Source organism: Capsicum annuum, chromosome 1 (assembly GCF_002878395.1).
Source record: "Capsicum annuum cultivar UCD-10X-F1 chromosome 1, UCD10Xv1.1, whole genome shotgun sequence".
In the NCBI taxonomy this organism is placed as follows: domain Eukaryota; kingdom Viridiplantae; phylum Streptophyta; class Magnoliopsida; order Solanales; family Solanaceae; genus Capsicum; species Capsicum annuum.
Genome location: NC_061111.1, coordinates 137,266,034 through 137,288,462, shown reverse-complemented (window position 1 = coordinate 137,288,462; position 22,429 = coordinate 137,266,034). Strand labels below are relative to the sequence as shown.

At 37.3% G+C, this 22,429-nt stretch overlaps 1 protein-coding gene across 16 annotated transcripts in view; it reads left to right on the top strand.

The window, feature by feature from the left end:
• Window positions 1-22,429, top strand: part of LOC107879895 (ABC transporter C family member 12) — a 119,895-nt gene that overhangs the window by 45,174 nt on the left and 52,292 nt on the right. For 12 of the 16 annotated variants that reach the window (XR_007052600.1, XM_047407576.1, XM_047407564.1 and 9 more), the window contains 3 exons: window positions 4,577-4,633; window positions 8,298-8,375; window positions 11,913-11,978. Coding sequence is in view for 15 of the 16 variants with exons in the window: in XM_047407576.1 (XP_047263532.1) it covers window positions 4,577-4,633; window positions 8,298-8,375; window positions 11,913-11,978 (201 nt within the window). In the remaining variant the exon portion in view is untranslated. Of the gene's footprint in view, window positions 1-4,576; window positions 4,634-5,652; window positions 5,709-8,297; window positions 8,376-11,912; window positions 11,979-22,429 lie in introns of those variants that run through there. The other 4 variants (XM_047407572.1, XM_047407570.1, XM_047407562.1 and 1 more) reach the window with 2 other exon arrangements.

The window sequence follows — 22,429 nt, the reverse complement described above, 5'->3', positions numbered from 1 at the left end:
TATTGTGTTTTAGTTATCACACTATTCTTATGTGTGGGTTGACAAGGAAATATAGGATTAGAAATGCAGTTATTTGAGATAAGGTTGGAGTGACTTCGGTGGAAGTCAAGATGCAGGAAGCGAGATTGAGATGGTTTGGGCATTTGATGAGAACGTGCACGGATGTCCCAATATAGAGGTATGAGAGGTTGGCTATTGATAATTTGAGGCGAGGTAGAAGTAGATTAAAGAAATATTGGAGGGAGGTGATTAGACATGACATGGAGCAACTTCAGCTTACTGAGGACATGACCCTAGATAGGAAGGTGTGGAGGAGGCAAATTAGGGTAGAAGGATAGTAGGAAGGAGTATATATCCTTGTTATTTAATAGGTAGGAGGACTTTGTTTTGTTGACCGGGCTACGGGCCATAGTGCTAGTCTTATTTCAGAGTGTGTTGTCGTTTGTCGTATTACTTAATAGTCTTGTTTATGTTATTATTTGGTGTGTTAATACATATTGTTACTTGTTTCCTTCATTAGTTTTTCTAGATTGTTTTTGTCTTGAGCCGGGGATCTATCGAAAACAACCTCTCTATCTCACCTCTGAGGTAGTGGTATGGATTGCGTACACTTACCTTCCCTAGACCCTACTTTGTGGGAATATACTGGGTATGTTGCTGTTGTTTGTTAGTTTCTTGTAGACTTTGCACTGTTTCCTTGTTAGTTGATATATTTTCTTCACTATTTTCTTTTCCTTTGTACTTGTATTTACTACCCTTGAGCCGAGGGTCTTTTGGTAAAAGCCTCTCTACCTACCTCTACGAGGTAGTGGTAAGGTTTGCGTACACTCTACCCTTCCCAGTACTCACTTGTGGGATTTCACTAAATATGCTGTTTTTATTAACAGTGTAATTTCACTGCCACAATATTTTATCTGCACTTGTCATGTTTTGCTACAAGTGCATAACATATTCCAGTAATTGGAAATTAATGTTTCTGATGTGAAGAAGACTATGCTACAAAAAGGTAAATGCTGTTCTAATTTGGTTTGGCAAAAAATTGAAATAGAAAGAGGATGAGGATGTTGATTCTTGCAAGAAGAAAAGATAAATGGAAGAAGAGGAAAATTGCACAGAGCATGATACTTGTGGTTTAGTGAGGGGAATGAAAGAGAAACGTATAACCTGCTGGCTAGACATGTAGAAATCAGTTCCACAGGTTGGGAATCCTTTTATCGTCGAGTGAATGCATGCATATATATATATATAGAGAGAGAGATATCACAGGGCCAAAATCGGCCATATACAAGAAGTATACCAAAAAGTAAATAACCCACAACACAACATTGTTCTCTAAAAAAGACACCCAATCCCTTATGCAACCCGAGTGTGTGTGTGTATATATATATATATGTTATAACTATAAACTAGAATTATTGCCTTAGTGATGGATGCTTTGACGCGACATATTCAGGGGGAGGTTCCTTGGTATATGTTATTTGCTGCCGATGTTGTACTGGTTGATGAGACTCAGGGAGGAGTTAATGATAAGTTGGAGGTTTGGAGACAGACTCTTGAGTCTAAAGGATTTAGGTTGAGTAGGATCAAGACGGGGTACTTGGAATATAAGTTTAGTGATCTGTTGCATGAGGCCAACATGGTAGTAAAGCTGGATTCTCAGGTCATTCAGAGAAGGGAGAGTTTCAAGTATCTTGGGTCTATGATTCAGGGGAATAGTGAGATAGACGAGGATGTCACATACCGTATTGGTGCAAGGTGTTTGAAATGGAGGCTTGCTTCAGGAGTCTTGTGAGATAAGAAGGTGCCTCCTAAGCTAGGTAAGTTTTATAGAGTTGCAGTCTGACCGGCTATGTTGTATGGAGCGGAGTGTTGGCCAGTTCAGAATTCCCACATACAAAAGTTGAAGGTAACAGAGATTAGGTTGTTGCGATGGATGTGTGGGCTTACTAGGAAAGATAAGGTTAGAGATGAGATTATTTGAGAGAAAGTGAGAGTGGCTTCGGTGGAGGACAAGATGCGGGAAGTGAGGTTGCGATGGTTCGGGCATGTGATGAGGAGGTGCACGAATGCTCCAGTACGGAGGTATGAGAAGTTGGCTATGGATGGTTTTAGGCGGGGTAGTGGTAGGCCGAAAAAAGTATTGTTGGGAGGTGATTAATCATGATATGGAGCAGTTATAGCTTACAGAAGACATGACCCTTGATAGGAAGGTGTGGGGGACTCGAATTAGGGTAGAGGATTAGTGGGTAAGAGCTCAACCGTTAGAGTAGGGAAGAGTGCTTTTTTTGTATCTATGCCTGGAGTTTCTTGTTCATAGTGTTACGGTGTTATGTATGATTTTGGATAGATACTTTATAGTAGTACCTTGTGGGTGTCTTATTTCCTTTATTATCCAGCAGTGTGTTATCCTATCTTATTGCGTGCTTTTGTGTTTTTGTTTGTTATGCTGTTATATGTCCTGAGCCAGGGATTTATCGGAAATAACCTATATTCCATTTGAGGTAGTGGTATGGACTGTGTACACTTTATCCTCCCAAAACCCTACTTTGTGGAAATACACTTGATATGTTGTTGTTCTTGTAAACTAGAAAGAGAGGTGTCAAATTTCATGTGAAATGAAGGTTACTAACTACTGATTCCTATATATTATTTAGAAAATATCCATTTATTAACATCAATCATACAAGTGTCGGTACATGGTACCCAAAATAGCTAAATATACATATGAAATGACAAATTCCTCGGATGACGAATGAGGCTCACCAATAGAAGTTGAAGGTGAGAGAGATGCCTAATATGGAATCCTGTTATCTGGAGTCTTGAAACCTGCATCATGAAATGCAATGGGATGCAAGAACCGTCGAATTACACTTGTATGATAAAGCATAAACAACGCAGTAAAGGAAAGGGAGGGCATATTATAGGAAAGGACATACCATAGTTCTATAAGTGTATCATGAGAAACAAGAAAACCTTTGTCATCAAAATAAGATTCAATAAACATAAATGAACTTAAGTAATTTTAGTAGGAGTTATCTAGTCATCGACACCACAATGTAATATACATTGGGTCGGATCTCAGCCAAATGCGCTACACCATCCCACCTTGCTGGGTTGATTAGACATTCATAACTTTTGCTACCATTGGGTCCACATCATAATAACCCTCTTTGGGGTAACATTAAGGTATCGCCCGAACCAATCGTACGACCCTTGTCCTACGTTGTTTCAAGTACTACACGTAGACTAACACCTTCTCAACCAAACAAGTAGTACGCCCGAAATATTTAATAATATATATGGCTCATTGACCCCTTTTTCATGAATAGTAAATCATATGGCTTTTTTGGCTCATTATATCCCTTTAGCATAAATTCCTGAGTCATAATGTATAAAGGAAAAATCTTTGGTCATCATGTAAACTTTTAAGCAAAATCATATATTTTGTCATTACACAGATTGTAGAATGTCGTAAGAGACATAGTATGGTTTATTGAACCAAAAACATTGAGAATATAAGAATATGCGCTCATTCTCTTACTTCATAACCCTTGAAATAGGATGAAATAAGCAGATTTTTGGCCAACCATGAGGCATGGAGTAGGGCGCCATCGCTGAATGAAAAAAATCGACTTCCGAAAGTTTTGCCCTGCTTGAGTCGCGCCAGGCCATTTTGAATGCACTTCGGTAAAATGTACATAAATTTTTTAATAGAGCTTAAACTAACGATTGGTCTATTGAGTTGGAAAGTAGACTTGAAGACCTTTAATTGGATAAGTAATTCACCACGTAAAACTTTATACACTAGAAGATATACATGTTTGAAGTTGGACCTTGTGCCAACTCATTCAAACACTTAATCCCCGGCATAGCTTCCAATCGACCTTGTGCTAGAGCTTCCTTTCAATCGACCTTAATTTTCTTCTATTATGAGTTCCACATTGGAAAAAAGGATGGATAGTTGGTCCCCTAATATAGACTTAGACAATCCTGCCCTCATGAGCTAGCTTTTGAGGTTGAGTTAGACCCAAAATTCATTTTTTACATGGTAACATAGCCAAGTCATCCCAATTCTTTGTCACCGATGTTGGGCCCCTATATTATATTGTCCATGCTCCAGTGAGATCTGAACTTGTGGGGGAGTGTTAAGAGTCCCACATTGAAAAAGGGATGGGTAATTGATCCCCTTATATGGACTTGGACAATCCTCAAGAGCTAGCTTTTGAGGTTGAGTTAGGCCCAAGATCCTTTCTTTACAACTTTCAACACACCTCTTACACTTATTATCATTCCCATTTGATATGGTAAAGTCTCTATCCTCCTTTGGCTAACAAAAGTACTATTTCTAAGTCTATATTAGGAGACCTGACATGCAGGCTCCTTTCCATCATTCCATCTAAAAAAATGCATGCTGGAATCTTTTCTCTGGTTACTTCAATCACCATGACAAGATATTTTAGGCTTACATTTTCCTGTTTGGAACTGAAATTCTTTATTTGAGTCATCTTTTAATCTTCTACCTTTTCGGATTTTTAAGTTCCTTGTGAATATTTTCTTTTCCTATTCCAATTTTCAGGTTGGTAGTGATCTTTGTCAGTTTGTGGGACCACTGCTGCTTAATCGTCTCTTAGAGGTACTTTTTTGGTTGTTGGGATTTGTTTACTTTGACCTCCTCTAATCTGGTGTTTTGTGCATTTAAACTTGCAATTTTCTCATAATTCATACACACTCAACACACATAAGAAAAGTTGCTGATTCTTATTTTGTAAACATTGGTACGTTGTTTGACAAGTAACTAGTATGAAAAAAAATAATATATGTCAATGACTGATTAATAAGGAATACAAAAGTCTACACTTGTGATACATTCTCAATGAGGGAATCTAACTAGTCTAACATGTCATATCCATCAGCTTATTAATTTTTAGTTCCAAATGTTTTTCAACCACCGGTAATATAATATACACATAATCATCAAATATATATATTCGAGTTAATTTGAAGCTCAATAAAAGAATTTCAAATGGGACAATGGTGTAATTACAAGTTAAAGAACATAATATACTGGGGTGAATGTAGTGTTATTGTAATGGGTTCATCTGAACCCAATAGCTTTGTCTCATACTTCATATATGTACAAAAAAATTTAAAATAATTATGCATATTGATTGTGAACCTTATAAACCAGATGGTCTGTGGTATTTCCGAACTTGAACCTATAAAGTTCAAATTGTGGGATTTGCCTATGATATTATGATAGAGAATGCATTTTGTTTAATGGCGAATTTGTTTATTAACCATCTTATCTTAATATTGAGATTCAATCAACCATGTCTTCACTAGATATAGACATAAGCATCAGTAAATGTTAAAAGATTAAAGGCATAATACATAAACAGGACCTTTAACTTGACACCAAATTATAACCATGACCGTTAACTTTACCAATGCACAAGTAGGCCCTTTAACTATACAAAAGCAGAACAAAAAAAACACTATAATCCTACCTGACAAAATGCGTGTATACACTTAAAACCACGCGCGTTAGAGTTAGAATTGGAGTGTTTTTCTGTTCCGCTTTTGTATAGTTAAAGGCACTATTTTTGCACAGACAAAGTTAAAGGTCATCCTTATATGTGTCTTTTTTATTAGGTGGCAGCATATGAGTGGATTACTAATCCACGTAGGAGCGATTGAGTTTCACGCATGTAAGTTGCAGAATTGGAGTGTTTTTTGGTTCAGCTTTTATATAGTGTTGATTTGTGGATATTTAATATTTGATTTTGTAGGATCTTAATTGATTTGATAAAATCATATCTGATTTGTTGTAGATAGTTTAGGTAATGAGATAAAAAAGATCACATCTTGATTGTCATATTTGGTAGAATCAAGTGATTTGATTCTGTTATGTTTGCTTTCCTGTATTATAAATTTGTCGCTCTCAGATGATTAAAATGTACACTTTTGGTACCAATCTTACATGGTATCAGAGCTGCTTTATTCTTGTCTTGCTGATGACTAAAACAACATTTACTGGGCTACATCACCCAGCGACATTAACAGAAGCCGAGAGTTCTATTAACAAAGTCCCGACTGAGACAACAATGAACCAAGGCGGCGATTCTTCTCATTTTTCCTTTCAGTTACTTTTCACAAGCTGAATTGAAAGAATTATTTGGAGTGGGCACAATCTGTCCGTTTGATAGTTGACGGTCAAGGAAAACTTGTGCACTTGACTGGAGAAACGAGAAAGCCTGAACTAGGAGACCCGAAAATGAACGCCTGGAGCTCAGAAAACGTGATGGTAATTGCTTAGCTACTAAACTCCATGGAACATACCATAGGTAAACCATATTTATTTCTTCCCACTGCTAGGGATGTCTGGGAGGCGGTTAGCGAAACTTATTCTGATGTAGAAAATGCCTCTCAGATTTTTGAATTAAAAATTAAACTATGGAAAGCGAGGCAGGGAGAGAGAAGTGTTACTCTTTTTTATAATGAGATGGTTTCCCTATGGTAAGAATTAGATCAATGCTATAACGGAAAAGGTACGAATATACCCCTAAAATTTAATAAATGGTACAGATATACCCTCCATTATACTTTAGATACAAATATATCCTTACCATTAATGAATAGGTACATACATACCCCTAAACTTTAATAAATGGTACAAATATATTCCCCGTCAATAAAAAGATACATATATACCCCTGAACTTTGATAAATGGTACAAATATACCCTTGCCGTTAATGAAAAGGTACACATATACCTTTCTCATTAACGACAAGACACGTGTCACAATCTTGTTCTTTTGCCCTTTTTAAATTTAATTTATCCCCATCCTATTTGAAAATATTTCTAATTTAACCCACAAATCAATCCAAACAATAACCCAAACTTGAGCTGGTATAATAAAGCCTTTAAGATACATCTTTATTCACGCATGTTTATTCTTTTTTTTTTTTTCTATTAGACCGGATCGGGTTTGAGTTATTATTTGAATTGGGTTATGAGTTAAATTAGAATTATTTTGGAATGGAGTTGGGATAAATTAAATTTAAAAAGGCCAAATGAATAGGATTGTGACACGTGTCCTGCCGTTAGTGAGAAGGGTATATATGTACCTTTTCATTAATGACAAGTGTACATTTGTACCTAAAGTATGACGGAGGGCATATTTGTACCATTTATCAAAGTTCAGGGATATATTTGTACCTAAAGTATGATGGAGGGTATATCTGTACCATTTATCAAAGTTTAAGGGTATATATATACCTTTTTATTAACGACAAGGGTAGATTTGTACCTAAAGTATGACAGAGGGTATATTTGTACCATTTATCAAAGTTCAGGGTTATATTCGTAACTTTACCGATGCTATAATGATGTCTGAGAATGTTTGAAGTATAACGTAAAAGAAATGAAAAAGGAAGAAAGTTAGAGGGTATATCTATTTTTAGCAGGGTTGAACCAAGATTTTGACGAACTTCGTTCTCGACTTCTTTGAAAAAATCCGCTGCCTACTTTGAGGGAAACATTTTCTGAAATTAGGCGTGAAGAAACAAGGAGGAATGTTATGCTAAAAATAGATTTCAATCTAGAATTAAAAAATATAGAGTCATCTGCTTTAGTTGTTGTGAAAAATGAGAATAATAAGAAAAAGAATCCGTGGTGTGATTTTTGCAAAAAACACTGGCACACTCGTGAGACTTGCTGGAAGATCGATGGAAACCGCCCATCGCGAACAAAAAAAGGGTAGAAAACCATGGCAATCAAGCCTTTCAGTGTACTGGCGAAGAACCGGGGCTGACATCTTCTTCAGAAATGCCACCATTCACCAAGTAACAGCTAGAGCTAGAGCTACTGCACAAACTTCTCCAATCTCAACTCCAATCCAGTAAACCTAGTCACTCTACTCCCACTTTTTATTTTACCCAAACAGGTAATGTGCTATGTGTTTTGTTTTAGTACAGATTCTACTAATATAAGCTCTTGGATTATAGATTCAGGGGCTAGTGATCACGTGACATGGAACTCCCATCTTTTCTCGACTTATACTCCTTTAGCAGGAAATAAAAAAGTCAAAGTTGCTGATGGTTCCTTCTAATAAGCAATTGCTGGGAAAGGGACAATCGAACTCACCCCTTTTATGACTCTTTTTGATGTCCTTCATGTTCCAGAATTGTCTCATAATCTTTTGTCCATCAGCAAGTTGACTCAAAATCTTAATTGTCGTTGACTCAAAAACCTTAATTGCCGTGCTATCCTTAACGAGATTTCATGTGTATTTCAGGACAAGGTCTCGGGGAGGATGATTGGCAGTGATAGAGAGTCTGACGGTCTCTATTTTCTTAAAGATGGCGGCAATTTAGTAAATTTTTAGTTCAGCTTGTTTGAACTCTGTTCTAGTAGATAATAAAGTCATGTTATGGCACTATCGCCTTGGTCATCCTAGTTTTCATTATTTGAAACTCTTGTTACCATAGTTGTTTATGAATAAAACTACATCCTTTTTTCAATGTGAATTTTGTGAAATATCTAAACACAGACGTTCATCTTCATCCCAAAGTTACCATGCCACAAAACCCTTTAAGTTAATCCATAGTGATGTTTGGGGACCTTCTAGGATAGCAACCGTAAATGGAAAAAAGTGATTTGTATGTTTCATAGATGATCACACTAGACTAACTTGGGTGTACCTATTGAAAGACGAGGGGGAAGTAAAACTTGGGTCTACCTATTGAAAGACGAGGGGGAAGTAAAACATATATTTGAGGCTTTTTATGTAATGATTGAGACACAATTTCATGAGAAGATTCAAATATTTCGGAGTGATAATGGGAGAGAGTTTTTTAATGACCACCTAAACAAATTTTCACTTCTAAGAGAATAGTGCACAAAGTTCATGTCCCGATATACCCTAACAAAATGGAGTAGTGGAGAGAAAAAATAGGCACCTTATGGAAGTAACTAGAGCCTTAATGTTCACAAGCATAGTCCCTAAATTTCTTTGGGGAGAAGCTCTTTTGACATCCACCTATCTTATTAATAGAATGCCTTCCTATGTTCTATGATTTAAAACCCCTTTCAATATGTTCAAGACATACTTTCGTACTTCTAGATTGACTACTGATCTATCTTTGAGAGTTTTTGGGTGTAGTGTATTTGTTCATGTTCATGATCATAATAGGAGTAAACTTGATCCACATGCTAAAAAATGTGTTTTTGTTAGCTATGCCCCTAGTTAATAGGGTTACAAGTGTTATGACCCAATTACTAGAAAGGTTATTGTCATAATGAATGTCACTTTTTTTGAATCACACCTGTTTTTTGAAGCTCATCTTCAGGGGGAGAAACATAATGAAGATTCGAGGGATGATAAAGATCTTCTTGACCTCACATGTGAGAAACAAAAGGATCCAAGTTTTATGATAGATACAGGAAATATTTTTTTTAGTAATAACAACCTAGATAAGGTAAGAGATCCCAACTTAAATAATGAAAGTAAGGATATTGAGGCAATAGAGCATTTCCATTATAAAATTAATGACAAGAACAAGGAATGAACAAAGGAATTACAGGTTTACGTGAGAAGAAACCGGAATCTAGAAAAAGAGATCAAAAACTCTCATCAGAACCAAATGTCCGCCCCGCAAGATCTTTCTTGATACACAAGGTAATTCTCCAGAACCCAACTCTGATTTACCCCTTGTTAGTTTAGATCTTGATCTTCCAATTGCCAAACGTAAAAGGGTAAGAAAAGTCACCAACTATCCCATGTCAAATTTTGTGTCATATAGAAACTTATCCCCTTCCTATATAGCTTTTCTTTCTCAATTATCTGGAATGGAGATACCGAGAAATGTGCAGGATGCTTTGAACATTCTCGAGTGGAAGGAGGCAATTCTTGAGGAGATGAACGCTCTTGAGAGAAATTGAACCTGGAAAATGGTGGAACTACCTCGTGGAACGAAAATAGTGGGTTGCAAGTGGGTGTTCATCAAATTTAAATCAGATAGGTCCTTAGAGAGGTATAAGGCATGTTTGGTAGCAAAAGGATTCACTCAGACTTACAGGATTGACTATCTTGAGACATTTGTTCCAATTGCCAAATTGAATTCAATAAGGGTTCTTCTGACCATTGCGGCCAACCTTGATTGCCCCTTCCAACAACTAGACGTGAAGAATGCATTCTTGAATGGAAAACTCGAGGAAGAAGTCTACATGGACCCTCCTCTAGGTTCTTGAAGAAAGGTATGGAACTAGAGTGTGCAAGCTAAAGAAATCTCTCTACGGGCTCAAACAATCTCCAAGAGCTTGGTTTGAGATGTTTACTCAGTTTGTGAAAAAACAAGGGTACACTCAAGGGCAAGCAGATCATACCATGTTCATTCGACATTCTCTTGAGGGAATGAAAGCTATTCTGATAGTGTATGTTGATGATATTATACTTATAGGAGATGACTTGTCTGAAATGGAGAATTTAAAGAAACAGTTGGCCTCGAAGTTTGGGATTAAAGATCTGGGCCAGTTGAAATATTTTCTTGTCATGAAGCAGAGAGATCAAAAGAAGGCATTATGGTGTCACAAAGGAAGTATATACTAGATCTTCTAAGAGAGACGGGAATGAGTTGTTGTCGTCCAGCTGAAACACCCATTGATCCAAATATAAAATTCGAAAATAGAGAAGGAAATTCAGTTGACCATAGTCAATATTAAGGACTAGTGGGGAAGTTGATCTACTCGTCTTATTCTTGACCTGATATAGCTTTTTCTGTAAGCTTAGTCAGTCAGTTTATGCGCTCCCCAAAGGAAGAGCACTAAGAAGCGGTCTACAGGATCCTAAAATAGCTTAAATATTATTCGGGGAAAGGATTGTTTTTCAGAAAAATTCAACATAGGGGCATTGATGGCTTTACAGATGCAAACTGGATAGGTTCTACTACTAATAGGAGGTCCACATCTGGATATTGTACATTTATTTGGGGAAATCTTGTGACCTGGAGGAGTAAAAAGCAGAATGTTGTAGCCCGCAGCAGTGCTGAAGCTGAATACCGATCTATGGCCCATGGTATTTGTGAAATGATTTGGCTCAAGAAGATAATGGAAGAGTCTAAAAACCGTTTGGTTTACCAATGAAGTTGTATTGTGACAATAAAACGACCATAAGTATTGCTCACAATCAAGTTTAACATGATAGAACAAAACATGTTGAAGTGGATAGGCACTTCATAAAAGAGAAGATTGAAGAAGGAAGTGTGTGCATGCCTTTCGTCCCAACAAATCAACAAATTACAGATATTTTCACAAAAGACTTGTTTAAATCAAAATTGAAATTGAAGCAAGTTAGGCATGACAGATACTTTCATGCCAACTTGAGGGGGAGTGTTGATTTGTGAATATTTAAAATTTGATTTTGTAGGATCTTAATTGATTTGATAAAATCATATTTGATTTGTTGTAGATAGTTTATGTAATTAGATAAAAAAGATCACATCCTGATTGTCATGTCTGCTAGAATCAAGCGATTTGATTCTGTTATGCTTGCTTTCCTGTACTATAAATTTGTAGCTCTCAGATGAATAAAATGTACACTTTTGGTACCAATCTTACGTATAGTTAAAGGGCCTACTTGTGCACTGACAAAGTTAAAGGTCATAGTTATAATTTGGTGTCAAGTTAAAGGTCCTGTTTATGTATTATGCCGATATTAAATATATAAAAATTTGTGATAGAGAGTCTATAGGAGAGACTAATTCCGTTTATGTTTCCTCCTCTTAGAGCTGTTACCTTCCTGATTCTGATATGCCATAGTTATTTTGCTTTTCATATTATGCATGGAAGTAGTGCGCTCTTTTGGGTTTTCTGATATTATATCTCCTCATTATTAACTTGATATTGCTTACAGACTTTGGAACGCGGCGATCCAGCTTGGATTGGCCACTTATATGCTTTTCTGATTTTTGTTGGGGTGGTAAGATTCAATCTTCATCATTTTAAAAGCATATATTTCATTGCTTTCATTATAATAGCTCCATGAAGGTGTACCAAATTACTATTGTGTATGATTTAGCATGGAGCTTAGAAGATCGACATTTCATTTACTCAGAGAATTCATATAGTTATCAAAAAATAAAATAAAATAAAAGAACTCGTTATACTATAGGATAGATCTTGATATACTTGGTGCTCATCTAGTTCCAATCTGTGTTGACCTGGAATGACAGAGTGGATTCACTTCTTGTCTGCTTCATAAATTCTGTTAAGTGATTACTTTTCATTTTATATAACTGGTAAAGTTGCTGCCATGTGACCAGGAGGTCACGGGTTCAAACTTTGGAAACAGCCTCTAGCAGAAATGTAAGGTAATGTTGCGCACGATACACCCTTGTGGTGGGGCCCTTCCCCGGACACCGCGCATAGCGGTAGATTTAGTGCACCGGGCTGCCTTTTTTTTTTTTTTAAAAGCTTCCTTGTTAAATCTTTTGTAGCTTCCAATTGCCAGAGTCTGCTCTTGTCTTTGCTAATGCAATGTACCCAACAGAAGAGCAAAAGCTCATAATTCAACACGAAAAGGGCAGTGTAAGAAGTAGATAGGCCACTATCTTGTCTTTTGCAGATAAGTGCAACTCACATGAATTGACTTTCTTTTCCAAAAGTTGCCAGAAATTATTACTACACTTTTGGTCACACAACCAAAAAAAAAAAAGAAAAAAAAAGGCCTCCCTTTTTTCCTTCTCAATGACCATCTGTAAAACTCTCCTGTCTCCTCTGAAAAGATACCTGTAGAACGATTTGACTGAAAATACCCCTTTACTTGAAAAACTGTTTGTCTTAAAATGGATAGAAAAAGACTAACAGATGCTATTTTAACCTGGCTCTGATACCATGTGAGAAATAATATAGAGAATAGTATTGAATTTGTGTTTTTAAATTATTACATTAAGACCCTATTTATACACACTATATTAGACTCTTTTTCGAACTAGGACACTGACATTACAATCCTTTTCCAAGTAGGATTCTATATACATTCGTATTCCTAATCATATTCTAACAGATTGTATGTCTTCAGACAATTCTGCAGCTTCTTCATACTCATATCACTGAGGAGTTTCTAAAACATGTATTTCAAACCATTCCCGAATGTTCACATACAAAGGGTCAGTACAAGTTGAATATGAATGCATCTTTTGTGTGAAACACCATACCATAGATCTTACCAGAAAAAGATATGATTAGTGTTTGTTAATTACATAACCCATGAATTTTAAGGACTTATTCTGGTCCTTATGTTCCTCACCCCATGTGAACTTGTGGCTTCCTCCAATAACCTTCCATTTCTGAGACATCCCTGTTTTGCTGTTCTGGCAAAAAATAAAACATCTTTTTTATGAGCAAACTTCGACAACCGCTTATGCAATAGGGCTTGGTTGAACAAGGGTAATCTGCAAATAAGCAGTCACGCAGAAGGTAAACAAGCTCCATTGGCCCCTTCCCATAGAGTTCACTCATTAATTTCTCTGGTTTCTTGGCCACTAATGAAAGGTAATTGATAGGAGTGGTTGAAAAAGTACTTTATTGGAGCCCCAATTTAAATACATATTGCTTGTTCTATCCTCCTAGTCTCTTCTTAAGTATCTTAATGATTGTTTTAGTTTGAATATTTTCGGCATTACTAAATATTTTGTTGAGACTGAAGCGCTGTGACATTAAAGGATTTAGGCCGAATTGGCCCATTATGAACCTTCCTTATTGAGAGTAATTTAAACTTCATCATATCAATGTGTGGCACCGTGCTGCCCGTTTTATCATATCAATGTGTGGCCCAAAAGATTGCCTCAAACCAAACTAGGAGAACTGTTTGACGTGGGCTAGAAAATGAGTGTTCTATCTATGAATAATTGATGTGAAACAGAGATAAATTCCAAATTTATTATTCACCTATAATCTATTGACACACCCTCCAGTAATATTTCTCCATAAGCTTGATAAAAGCTTGAATGACTAAAATAAAAAGCAATTGTGAAAATGGAATCCCGTACCTAATCCCTTTGCTACTATCAAAGAAGTTTACTACTGTTTTGTTATCTTAACAGGAATTCCCCCCTGGACATCTGGAAGGAAATCCACTGTCTTCACTTTACCCCAAACCCTTTCTTTCAATCAAGTAGAATGAATACATTTTAGTTCTCATAATCATAAGTTTTCTTGCCTTGTTTAGTATTTTTTCCTTGGCTTCTTTACTCTTGCTCTTTTCTTGAGCCAACGGTCTATCGAAAACAACCTCTCGACCTCCCAATCTAGGGGTAAGGTCTGCGTATACACTACCCTCCCTAGACCCCCCTTGTATTTGTTGTTTTTAATCATAAGCCTTGCTGTCATTTAACTTTTAGCTCCATATCCACCATGACATTAACAGTTAGAAACTGTATCCAAAACCTGTTTGCCTCTATCAAAAACATCTTGAGATTTTGAAATGAGACTTCTGATTATCTTTTTCAACCTTATAATGAAGAACACCCTTGCAATGATGTTTTACATGTTTCCAACAAAATTGATGGTTGATGATGATAATTAATGATTACTCGACATGGTATAAGTATGATTAGGATTGTGAGAGGAGAAAATACATTTTTGAATTGTCACTAGAGGATTGTGGAAGAGAGTTCATAATTGATGATGGATCTAGAGCCAAGCATCATTTTGACCTGATGTTGTTGCTGGTAACAATAATAAATCAAGAGTGCTGCATTAACTAACATTCACAATGCTTTTGTTTTGAAATTTGTTCCCAGGCACTAGTTCCGAGGTAATGCATTAAAGTTACTTCTTGAATTCGTGACTGGATTATGGTGGTCTATCTGATCACCGGAAAGCATCTTTTCTCTTTCTTTCCTTTTCTTTTCTTGTTCAGATGGATAACATTTATTTTGCGGTCGGTTGCAAGTCTTATGACATTTTGAGATCCACTAACACAACCGATTCGTGGTTTGAATGGACTGAAAAGAGCAGGAATTTCACTACAAGGATGTCTCTGGACAGGAAAACCTTGGAATGGATCGTACGGATTCTGAGAGAAGCTGTGAAGTATAGATGCAGTGGAGTTAGAAGGTGGAAAAGAAGAGAGTTTTTAAGTCTCCGTGCAAGGAATTTTAAAGCTTTGGCCGTTTCATTAGTATCACCAGTATCTGTGGAAGGAGAAGGAGAAGGGTAGTTCTAATCATTCCGAAAATTACATTCAATGCAGGATGGAACATAATTGCTTACAGTATTGGTAGGTTCATTAACTACTACAACAACCAAAACCATGTTGGTAGGTTCTTTAACTACTACAACAACCAAAACCATGTTGGTAGGTTCATTAACTACTACAACAACCAAAACCATGTAAGAGAACTGAGACTTGACGGATAAAGAGATCCCTTATGCAGACAAAAACAACATACCCAGTGTATTCACACAGTGGGTCTGGGAGGGTAAAGTTTTTGTAGTCCATACCACTACCTCAGACGAAGTAGCGAGACTGTTTTCGATAGACCCCCGACTCAGGACAAATATTAATTTAACAAAATATAAAAACAACAAACAAAATGGGATAACACACAAATGGATAATAAAAGAAACAAGACACCTATAGAGTAATACTATACACTATCTATCTCACCATTACCAAAATACACGAACAAGAAACTATAAAACTCAAACATAATAGTACGACTGCAAACATAACTACAAATAAAACGCTCCTACCTACTAACAAGGACGTTCTCCTATCCACTAACCCTCTACCGTAGTTTGCTTCCTCCAAACCTTCCTATCTAGGATCATGTCGTTAGTAAGCTATAACTACGCCATGTCCTTTCTAGTCACTTCCCTCCAATATTTGTTAGGCCTACCTCTTCCCTATCCGAAGTCATCCATAGACAATCTCTCATACCTCCATACCGGGGCATCTATGCCCCTCCCCATCACATGCCTGAACCATCTCAACCTCACCTCCCGCATCTTGTCTTCCATCTAAGCCACACTCACCTTCTCTCGGATTATGTCATTTCTAACCTTATCTCTCCTAATAAGTCCACACATCCATCACAACATCCTTTTCTCCCCCACCTTCAACTTTTGAATGTGGAAGTTCTTGACTGGTCAACACTTCGCTCCAATATAGACGACCAGATTCCCACTCCGTAGAACTTGCCTTCAAGATTAGGAGGCACTTTTTTATCACTTTCAAAGCAAGCCTCCATTTCAACTACCCTGCATCAATATGGTGTGCGACATCCTCGTCAATCTCTCTATTCCCCTAAATCGTAGACCAAAGATACTTTAAATTATCTCTTTTTCGAATGGCTTGAGACCCCAGCTTCACTACCACGCCAACCTCATGCATCAAATCACTAAACTTGCACTCCAAGTATTCCATCTTGGTCCTGCTTAACCTAAATCCTTTAGACTCTAGGGTTTGTCTCCAAACCTCCAACTTATCATTAAATTCTTCCCAGGTCTCGTCAATTAGAACTACATCATCAACAAATAACATACGCCAAGGCACCTCGACTTGAATATGTCGTGTTAGAACATCCATCACCAAGGCGAATAAAAATGGACTAAGAGTTGATCCCTTGGTGCAAACCTATCAAAATAGAAAAGTGCTTTGAATCTCCTCCTACCTTCCTCACATAGATCCATTATGCAGATGCATCGAGAAATTCTAGATGGTTTCATGAAGGAGCAGAAAGAGGGAAGTCTTAAAAAGAAGGGGGGCAGGTGGGAGGAAATGTTATTCATATAAAAAAAAAAGTTAAAATCTCATCAGAAAGAGGTTTTGAGTAAGTGCTTGGTTGTTTTATTCTCTGCGACAAATCTGTAGGACCTACTCTGTTTGATACTAGAAAATGGGCTACTTGTACTTGGCAGCACATCCATAGGATGAATATCTTTGACATGGGTGATAGAAAATTCCTCTCCGAATTTGCTTCTAATCAATGCTGAATAGGTCATGAAGGGGATATGGAACTGATAAAACATCATTAGTTTGCAATGGTGGTCACCAGTGATAGGGGTCCTGCTGAAGCATTGTTCGAGCACTGCATGGATGGGGGTCGTTGGTTTACTACTGCATTTTTGGTCGAATGAGGTGTTTAAACTCAAAAGTGATCATTGAGGGAGACGGGTAGAGACAAAGCTCCAGAGTTATCATAAATGGGCTAGAATCAGAGTTACTGGAAATAGGATTCTTAAAGAAATAACTCTAAAACATGAAGGCACATTCTTTACCCTTCAAATCTGGGTGGAATTACCCGCAAAAATATACATCGGAGAAGAAAGACATGCAAGCATCTAACAAATATAGAGGATGATGTACGAAGTATCAGAGGTGATAAATTTGTGAGAGAAGGACTTAAATTTGGTGTTCATAGATCTATAAAAGACTTATGACGAAGTTCGAAGGGAGGTTCTATGGAGATGCTAGAGGTATACTTGTTGACTATACTAGGGCGATCAAAGACATGTATGATGGAGCCAAGTCCTAGGAAGGATAGTGGCAGGAGAGTCGGAGAACTTCCCAGCTTTGATGGGGTTGCACCAGGGATCAACCCTTAGCCTGTGTTTATTTGCCTTGATGATGGATACATTAATGAGTCAAATTTAAGGTGAGGTGCCATGGTTTATGTTATTTTCAGATGACATAGTTTTGAGAGATGCAACTCGTGAAGGAGTTAATGCTAATTTGGAGGTTTGAATACAGACCATGGAGTCTAAATGGTTCAGGGTAAGCAGGACCAAAACAGAACACTTGACGTAACACATGCAACTAGTGTGGAAGTTAGACTTGATACACATGTCTTCCAAAAAGAGGAAGTTTTAAGTATCTTGGGGTTATTAGCTAAAGAAATGGAGAAATTGACGAGGATGTTACCTATTGTATTGGTGCAAGGTGGATGAAATGGAGGCTTGCATCTGGAGCCCTGTGTGATAAAAAGGTGCTACCAAAACTTTAAAGAAAATTTCTACAAAGTGGTAGTTAGACTAACTATGTTGTATGAGGCAGAGTGTTAAATAGTCCAAAACTTTCACGTTCAGAAATTGAAAGTTGCAGAAATGAGGATGCTGCGACGGATGTATGAGCATATTAGATAGGATAAGAAACGAGGATATTCGAAACAAGGTGGGAGTGGCTTTGGTGGAGGGCAAGATATAGAAAAAGAGACTGAGATGATTCGGAGTACGGAGGTGTGAGAGACTAGCTTTGGTTGGTTTTAGGAGTGGTAGAGGTAGACTGAAGAAATATTGGAGAGAGATGATTAGACAAGACATGACATAGTTTCAGCTTACCGAGGACATGACCCTAGATGGAGGTTGTAGAGGATATACATTAGGATAGAATGTTTGTAGGTAGCAGTGTGTTGTATTCTTATCCGTCCATACTAGTAGTTGTAATTTTCCCTCGTTAGTTTCTTATCCTTCGATTTTTGTTATTATTTGTTGTTGCTTATAGTTCGACTATTAATTATTTTGTTGTAGTTACTCCCCAGTTACTATTTGTCGTTATTGTTACTGTTAGAATATGAATAGGAATAGCATATAGAATCATATAGAATTCTACTTGGAAAGGAATTGTAATGTAATATCCTATTAGGAATAGGATTGGAATGCAGTGTCTATAAATAGGGTCACAATGTAATAAGTTAGACACAATAATTTCAATAATATTTTCTCCATTAATTCTCACTTGGTATCAGATCAAGGTTCGCGAGGAAAATATCATTCCGACGTCACTGCCTGGTGACAGAAGCTGCTGTCCTAACAAATATATTTTATGGCGGTGTATTTCAAAACAAACCAACACCACCATCATGATCGGAATTTCTCGGCGAGTAAACCCTTGTCAGACTCGCCGACAATAGGCCTCTCACGTGCCCTCACGCGCTGCTGGCAGAAAAATTCTGGCCAGCGCGTCAGCCCACGCGCCGGTGCTGCAATATTTTTCGGCGACTTTTACGGCAGTTTCTTTTTTTTCCAGTAGCCTCGCTTCTTCATTCCGAGGCTACTCATATGATTATTTTCTGATTCAGAGCAACTCTCAGACATCAGATCTTATATCCAGCGAGTTTTCTTTTCCCCAGGACAAGTTCCGGCAGTATTTTTTTTTTCATGATTAAATCTGAATCTTATTGAGGAGATCAGAAACTCAGATGTCACAGTTTATGTAGAATCGATGAGAGGAAAGTCGATTTGGAAGATCTCAACCTATGTGTAGTTATTGTAAAAGGTTTGGACATACTCATGGCGTATGCTATTCTCGACCTAAGTGTAGTTATTGTAATAGACTTGGATATACTCGTGTAATATGCTATTTCTGCATGGTCGACCATCGAAAAATGCTCATATTGCTCAGTCTAACACGTGATCAACATGTGTATTTATCTGGCAAGGAATATAATGTGTATCTTCAGTTTCAAGCAAGTAAGCATATATTTCTACCAATAGCCTCAACTGCACAATCTCCTACCTTTGGATCATGGGTTGTGGACTCAGGCGCTTCTAATCATATTTCTGGTGAAGAATCACTTTTGTTTGATATTGTTTATTCACAATCTCTTCTAGTTTTTACTTTAGCTAATGTAGTTCAAACATAGCCAAAAGGCATTGGACAAGCCAAACCCCTATCTTCTGTCACTTTAGACTCTGTTCTTTATGTCCCTGGTTTTCCTTTTAATCTTGTATCTGTTAGTCGTTTGACACGTACCCTTGATTGTAGTATAACTTTTTTTGATGGTTTTTTACTAATGCAGGACCGCAAAACAGGACAGACAATTGGCATAGGACATGAGTCACAAGACCTTTAACATCTTACCTCTTCAAATTCCTTCACAGCATGCTCTGCTATAGATCCTCCCGACCTTATTCACAAACGTTTGGGACATCCTAGTCTATCTAAGCTACAAAAGATGGTGCTTAGTTTGTCTAGTCTATCCACATTAGATTGAGTCGTGTCAACTCGGGAAACACACCCGTGCTACATTTTCACGTAGTATTGAGAGTCGTTCAGAGTCTATTTTCTCATTAGTTCATTCCGATATTTGGGGTCTTAGTAGAGTCAGTTCACTCTTAGGATTTCGTTACTTTGTTACTGTGAGAAAATATTATTGAATTATGTGTTTACATAATTACATCGAGACCCTATTTATAGACACTATAGTACAATCCTTTTTCAAGTAGGATTTTGTATATACTATTCTTATTTCTACTCATATTCGAACACTCTCCCTCAAGCTGGTGCATACAAATCAGATGTACCTAGCTTGTTACAAATGTAATTAATACGAAGACCGGTGAGGAATTTGGTGAAGATATCTGCAAGTTGGTCACTTGACTTCACAAATTTTGTAACAATATCTCTTGAGAGTATCTTTTCTCTGACAAAGTGACAATCAATCTCTATGTGATTAGTGCTCTCATGAAACACTGGATTTGATGCGATATGAAGGGCTACTTAATTATTACACACAAGTTTCATCTTACCGATTTCTCCAAATTTTAATTCTCTCAGCAACTGTTTGATCCAAACTAGCTCACAAGTTGCTACAGCCATTGCTCGATGATATTTTGCTTCTGCACTAGATCGAGAACCACACACTGTTTATTACTTTTCCAAGACACCAAATTACCTCATACTAAAACACAATATCCAGAGGTAGAACGTCTATCAGATGGTGATCTTGCCCAATCAGCATCTGTGTATCCATTGATATGCTCGTGACCTCAATCCTCAAAGAGTAGTCCTTTACCTGGAGCTGACTTTATATATCACAGAATACAAACAACTGCATCCCAATGACTATCATAGGGGAGGTCATAAACTTGATTATAGTGATACTTTCTTTCCCGTGGCTAAAATAGCATCAGACCGTCTTTCTCTCTATGGCTGCCATTCGTCATTGGCCTCGTCTTTTCTCTCTATGGCTGTCATTCGTCATTGGCCTCTTTATCAGTTGGAGATTAAAAATATTTTTCTGCATGGTGATCTTGAGGAAGAAGTTTATATGGAGCAACCACTTAGTTTTGTTGCTCCGGGGGAGTCTAGTATCCTTGTATGTCGATTGCACAAGTCACTCTATGGTTTAAAACAATCCCTTAGAGCGTGGTTCGAAAAGTTTTGCACAGTTATTCAGGAGTTTGGCATGATTCGTAGTGGAGCTGATCATTCAATGTTTTATCGCCATTCTGAACCAAATCTGTGTATTTATTTGGTGGTTTATGTTAACGATATTGTTATCACCAGCAATGATCAAGATGGTATCACTAACTTGAAGCAACATCTCTTTTAGCATTTCCAGACTAAAGACCTTTGCAGATTGAAATACTTTCTATGTATTGAGGTTGCTCAGTCCAGCTCAGGTATTGTTCAAGTATGCTTTAGACATTCTTGAGGAAACAAGAATGATGAGATGTCGACCCATTGACACTCCTATGGATCCAAATGGTAAACTTCCTTTAGGACAGGGAGAGCCACTCAGTGATCCTGGAAGGTATAGGCGGTTGGTTGGAAAGTTGAATTATCTCACAGTGACTAGACCTGATATCTCTTTTCCTGTGAGTGTTGTAAGTCAGTTTGTGACATCCCCTGTGATAGTCATTGGGATGCTATTGTTCGGATTTTGCGATATATAAAGTTATCTCCAGGTAAAGGACTACTCTTCGAGGATCTAGGCCATGAGCATATCATTGGATATACAGATGCTGATTTGGCAGTCATCCTCTGATAGACATTCTACATCTGGATATTGTGTTTTAGCAGGAGGTAATTTGGTGTCCTGGAAGAGTAAGAAATAAAGTGTGGTTGCTCGATCTAGTACCGTAGCAGAATATCGAGCAATGGCTGCACCAACTTGCGAGCTGGTTTGTTTCAAACAATTGCTGAGAGAATTAAAATTTGGAGAACTGGTAAGATGGAACTTGTATGTGATAATCAAGCAGCCCTTCATATTGCATCTAATCCGGTGTTCCATGAGAGGATCAAGCATAGAGATTGATTGTCAGTTGGTCAGAGAAAAGATACTCTCGGAAGATATTGTTACAAAATTTGTGAAGTCAAGTGATCAACTTGCAGATATCTTCACCAAGTCTCTCACCAGTCCTCGTATTAATTAGATTTGTAACAAGCTTTGTACATATGACTTTTATGCACCAGCTTAAGGGGGAGTGTTAGAATATGAATAGGATTAGCATATAGAATTCTACTTGGAAAGAGATTGTAATGTAGTATCCTATTAGGAATAGAATTGGAATGCAGTTTCTATAAATATGGTCTCAATATAATAATTTAGACACAACAATTTCAGTAATATTTTCTCCATTAATTCTCATAGTTACTATTTGCTATTTCTTGTACGTCTATAAGTGTTGTCAAAGGCGCGC